The sequence below is a fragment of the Podarcis melisellensis genome (genome assembly GCF_964234715.1).
Source record: "Podarcis melisellensis genome assembly, chromosome: 4".
Classification (NCBI taxonomy): domain Eukaryota; kingdom Metazoa; phylum Chordata; class Lepidosauria; order Squamata; family Lacertidae; genus Podarcis; species Podarcis melisellensis.
Window position 1 is genome coordinate 90,647,077 of NC_138531.1, and position 6,000 is coordinate 90,653,076.

The 6,000-nt window shown below is 48.4% G+C and overlaps 1 protein-coding gene across 3 annotated transcripts in view; it reads left to right on the top strand.

Moving 5' to 3' along the window:
- Positions 1-5,776, top strand: part of GRM5 (glutamate metabotropic receptor 5) — a 252,464-nt gene extending 246,688 nt beyond the window's left edge. For 2 of the 3 annotated variants that reach the window (XM_081909588.1, XM_081909587.1), the window contains one exon: positions 4,888-5,776. In XM_081909588.1, the coding sequence (XP_081765714.1) occupies positions 4,888-5,737 (850 nt within the window). In that variant the 3' untranslated portion in view covers positions 5,738-5,776. The remainder of the gene's footprint in view (positions 1-4,887) is intronic. The other variant, XM_081909589.1, reaches the window with a different exon arrangement.
- The last annotated feature ends 224 nt before the right edge of the window (positions 5,777-6,000 follow it).

Sequence of the window (6,000 nt, forward strand, 5' to 3'; positions counted from 1 at the left end):
GACTGACCCCCTCAGTTAAACCTCCCGGATGGGCAAAGAGAGTGACACATGCGTCCCGAGGCCTATTTGGGTAGTGGGAGAAGGGAATTTAAAAATGGCCTTCTGTCTCCAATTTCCTGGAAATGCCACTGGTTTTTATGATTGAAGCACTTTAGGGAGCGAAGAGGCTTAATTTGCTACATGAACGTGACACAGAGCTCTACAGTAAAAAAAGAAAGAAAGAAAGAAAAGGAACCAGTCTGGCACTTTCGATATATGGACATGGCAATGAGCCCAGCTTGGGGTGGCAGCCGCTGACAGGAGACTCAGTGCCTCCCTGGCTATTAAATGACACAATTCTGCTCTGTCAAGCAGGTGGCCTGTAATTAGGCAATTAGCTCCCAACAAGGCCAGTTGTGTAGTCACCCTGAATGGCTGGACAATCCTCTCAGAACCTAGATGGACAGTACGTGAGGGAAATGAATATATGCACGTAAGACTTCCTCGTCAAAGACTGCTAACTCTCTCTATTCCAATGTTCTGAACAGTCTGAAGCAGTGGCGTAGCGTGGAGGGTGCAGGGGGGGCCGGGCGCACCAGGCGCAACATCTGGGGATTAGGGTTAGGGGGCGCAAATCCACGGGTTAGGGGGCGCAAATCCACGGGTTAGGGGGTGCAAATTACTTGTCTTGCCCCGGGTGCTGACAACCCACGCTACACCACTGGTCTGAAGGTTCCAGGTCAGGAAACCCAACCTCTAATCTCAGGGTGAATGAGAAAGACCATCATAATAACACATGTCACAGCCTCACTGTGCCTACCTTGCTTTGGGGAGGGGTGTTTAGCTGCATTCCCCCCCCCCACTGTAATAATAATTTTATTATTTGTACCCTGCCCATCTGACTAGGTTGCCCTAGCCACTCTGGGCAGCTTCCAGCATATATAAAAACATAATAAAACAGCAAACCATAAAATAGTTGCCTTCAGATGTTTCCTAAATGTTATATAATTACTTGTCTTCTTGACATCTGATGGGAGGGCGTTCCACAGGGTGGGTGCCACTACCAAGAAGGCCCTCTGCCTGGTTCACTGTAGCTTCACATCTTTCAGTGAGGGAAACGCCAGAAGGCCCTCGGAGATGGACCTGAGTGTCCGGGCTGGATGATGGGGGTAGAGATGCTCCTTCAGGTATACAGGGCCCAGGCTGTTTAGGGCTTTAAAGGTCAACACCAACACTTTGAAATGACCCCATAGCTGTTGATTGAGACAATGAATCTAAGTCCACAGCCTGCAAGCATGTGAGTTTCCCTACAGGGAATATCCCATGCAGATATTCCCCTGCCTCTTCCCCATGGAAAACCATAAGAATCCCATGAGTTGAGGACCTACTATGATGCTGCTCACTGATTCAGTTTGGGAAGCCTCTCTCAGATATCTTCCCTGAGCTGTTTTTGAAATCTGCCTTGGTTTCATTTGTGTGATGCCCCATTGAATTCTGGTCTGGGAGAGATATCAATAAAGATGACAATAAACCCTTAAACTACAAATTCCATGAAAGATCGGCCAGGAATCAAGAAATTTACTGTATTTTTTTGTTCTATAAGACTCACATTTTCCCTCCTAAAAAGTAAGGGGAAATTTGTGTGCATCTTATGGAGCGAATGCAGGCTGCGCAGCTATCCCAGAAGCCAGAACAGCAATAGGGATTGCTGCTTTCACTGCGCAGCGATCCCTCTTGCTGTTCTGGCTTCTGAGATTCAGAATATTTTTTTTCTTGTTTTCCTCCTCCAAAAACTAGGTGCGTCTTGTGGTCTGGTCGTCTTATAGAGCAAAAAATACGGTAATTCATGTGGGAATGGAAAACAAGTAAATTTCCAACTAAGTTTCTCGGAGAGTGAGTATTCCCCCCCCCCCCTACTTCTCTGGTTTTCTTGACTCTTCTCTTTACACATAAACTTCCAGAAGCAGAGATCTAATTTCCTAGACTTATTTATAGTCTAAGAATCCCATCCCCTCAGGGATGACACCTGGGGTGGGCCACACACCCTGCGTGCCCCCTTCCTCCGCCAGTGCCCATCCATACTCCACTCTGGTACCAGAGCTACTAACTGCATTAACTCACAAATCCTAGCTACTCCTTTACCAGCATTTCATCTTCCTGCTCCCTCTTACCTGAACTTTTGACAGCAAAGCCCCTCCTCTCATCCAGTCACAATGTAAAACACAGTTCTCTACAGGTACATTCAAACACGGGGAATGTTGCATTAGTTTTCCTGATCCTAATGCTGATCCTAATGGGACGTGGGTGGTCCTATGGGTTAAACCACAGAGCCTAGGGCTTGCTGATCAGAAGGTTGGCGGTTCGAATCCCCGCAACAGGGCGAGCTCCCATCGCTCGGTCCCAGCTCCTGTGAACCTAGCAGTTCCAAATCACATCAAAGTGCAAGTAGATAAATAGGTACCACTCTGGTGGGAAGGTAAACAGCGTTTCCGTGCGCTGCTCTGGTTCGCCAGAAGCGGCTTAGTCATGCTGGCCACATGACCAGCTGTACGCCGGCTCTCTCGGCCAATAAAATGAGATGAGCGCCACAACCCCAGAGTCGTCAGGGGTCCCTTTACCTTTACCTAATGCTAGCATTTCAGTCCAATTTTTGAACATTGCTTCCATACTGCAGTACCTTTTGCGTTATGGAACAGTCACTTCCTGACTGGTACAGGCACATATTGCACTGAAGTGCATTTGCACCAGTGAGTGTGGTGTGGCAAAACAAGAAGCATCACTGGACAATGTCTCTACTCCTCCATCCTTTACGCACATGCATGCTTGGGACCCACTATGATTTCCTATGAAGACAAATGGAAGGGACTGCATACAGGTATACTGCCCTAAATTTCATCACTCCCTCAATTCTTTGGGTTAATGGGGTTGCAAATGTTTTTTGTTTTGTTTATCTGGAACTGATGAACACAGAAAGGAGTGTTAAACTTCCACTATTCCAAAAGTCATAGAAAAGCTCAGATATAATACAGAAATTAACAATTAGTGAAATGGAATAAAAGGCTATGTGAATGCAGCCTACATCGACTGCAGAACATGTGTGACCACTTGTACTGTATTAGCTTGTCAAGTGTTGAAGAAGGATTTCACCACTGGCATAATTCCCTGTTTCACCAGAGCCATCTCCACAATGTGTCTTGTGATGTATTTGCCTGCAGTGTGTAAATCCAGACGACTGGCCCATGCATTGTTTCCCCTGATCTTGAGGGAAGTGGTTGTGCGTTTGAGTGTGATGTGTGTGATACGTTATTGTGTGTGGTGCAGTTCTCGGTAGAGGTGCCCACTCTACAATAAGAAGATTGTCTAGGTGGATGAGTCTGCAAACCATTTTGCAGCCACAGGCACCTTTGTTTTGTCTCAGCCATTGCTTAACAGTTTATGCTTTGGAGATGCTCCATGATATGGATTGCTGGTTAATAATGTGTAATTTATTTACATGGATTTGTGTGTGTGTGCCAGAGCAGAGAAGGCTTGACACAGCTGTGTGAACTGTAGGGTATCTCTGCCGATGACAAGGATGGTTCTCCTCATTCTTGTCTGTACAAGTGGACCCAGAAACATTTCATCATAGGCGAAATGGACATAGTGGCTTGCTCCTAGTAGCCCAGGTGGAGAGGGGACATGACGGCCCTCTTCAAATACTTGTAGGACAGTTGCATAGAAGAAGAAAGCCAAGACTTGTCCTTTGCTGCCCAGAGGACAGAGCTAGACCTTATGTTACAGGAGGCTAAATTTCATTTGGAGAAGCTCCTTGATGGTAAGAGCAGATTGACAATGGAATTGCTTACCTGGAGAGGTGGTGGGTTTTGATCCAAACTGGAGGTCTTCAAGAAGAGGCTGTACAGCAGTTGCAGGCAACCATTGATTCTCCAGATGTTGATGAACTACAGCTCCCACCATCCCTGGTCATTGGCCATTCTTTCTGGGACTGATGGGAGTTGTAGTTCAGCAGCTTCAGGAGGACCTGCTGTGCAGCTGTCTCCTTGCAATACTCTCTTTTCCATGCACAGAGCAGAGGGTTGAACTAGATGGTGTGCAAGAAGCCTTTCAACTCCACGATTCTGTGATGTCCGAAAAATCCTCCGCATTCTCTAGAATGCAGTAGAAGCCACTGGTGGCTACCTGGTTTCATTTGGGTACCATGATGGTTTGTTTCAAGGCTGCTTGATGACTACAACATTTGCTTATACTTATCTTGACACTTGCTTCTTTCGATAGCAGCTAGTTCAGTTAGCTTTCAGGAATGACACCCAGGCGCTGTGATTCTGACGTGTTTATTCAGCGCTGGCACCAGACTTCAATGGGGGCCCTTGGTGTGATGCCAGCGTTGCTTCTTCACTGTCCAACACACACACACAGTGAGGTTCGAGCCCAGCCCTATTTGCAATGTTTTTCTGCTACTGACGCCATTCACTGCCCTCCATGGGGGCTTCAGTGTTGGGTGGGTCTGGTGATTTTGAATGGGAGCTAATCTCAGCTTCCATCCATGGGGGCTGCCTGCCGTCTTAAGCGATCCCAAACGCATCACCCTAGACCATAGATCTCTGAAATCAATACATTTCATAGATCTGTGTGCCAGCACGTGGTGTTTTGGGTAACCCAAAACGGTAGGTGGCCACTGCAGATGAGCTTGGCTCCCATTCAAAGGAGGCAACACTGTTTGCTGTAATGGGTTGAGTGCTGAGTAGCATCATGGCTGGGGTAAGCTGGCAAATGGGCATTCCAAACTCTTGGGGCTGTCAGAACATTGCCTGACCTGGCCAGCCACTTGTGATGGCCCTGCTGTTAATAGCTCCCTTAGATATGAACCTTAAGTTCCTTCTCTCTCTCTCTCTCTTCCTTGTTTTGCAGCTCCAATGGGAAATCAGTCACATGGGCCCAGAACGAGAAGAGCACAAGCAGGGGAGCCCACCTCTGGCAGAGGCTTTCCGTTCATATCAACAAGAAGGAGAACCCCAACCAAACGGCCGTGATCAAGCCTTTCTCCAAAAGCACAGCCAGCAGCCAGCACAGCGGCAGCAGCGGTGCCACACTCACCGTCCCGCTCCCAGAGTCCAGTGCCAAACCGCTTTATGACGTCTCCGAAGCAGAGGAGCACTACCCGGCTCAGTACCGAGCTCAGACCCCTTCCCCCATCAGCACCATCAGCCAGAGGACCGCCTCACTCAGCCGGACAGAGGACGACGTCCCGACGTTCCAGACAGAGCAAACCCAGAGGAGCAGCTCTTCCCAAGGCTCCCTGATGGAGCAGATCAGCAGCGTGGTGACCCGCTTCACCGCCAACATCAGCGAACTCAACTCCATGATGCTCTCCACGACCACCCCGGGAGCCATGGTAGCCACCCCTCTGTGCTCTTCCTACCTGATCCCAAGAGAAATCCAGCTTCCTACCACCATGACGACGTTTGCAGAGATCCAGCCTCTCCCTGCTATCGAGGTCAACGGCGCATCTCAGTCGGCCAGGAAGCCGTCCTGCGGCAGCGTCAAAGAAGGCCCTTCGGCAGGAACACCAGCAGCGCCAAAGCCAGACCTGGAAGAGTTGGTGGCTTTGACGCCTCCCTCCCCCTTCAGGGACTCTGTCGACTCCGGGAGCGCTTCGCCCAGTTCCCCGGCCTCTGAATCCGCCCTGTGTATCCCCTCTTCGCCAAAATACGATTCGCTTATGATAAGAGATTATGCTCAGAGTTCTTCTTCTTTGTGAATGTAGCTCACGTTCAACCTTGGATCTCTACAGCTTCAAGACGACAGAGACCCTCCGAGATCTCCAGTGTTTACAGACACAAATGAGAGTATTGGGTCACCTCGAATAAATAATAAAACACGGAAGGAGGAAAGGGAAAGACGAGTTACGCTCTTTAAACACATACAAAATAAAAAAAACTGTTAGCAGATCTTTGTGGCCTTAAAAACATGGGCTTTTAAATGAGATAAAAAAAAACTGCACCTATCCTTGAGGGCTTATAA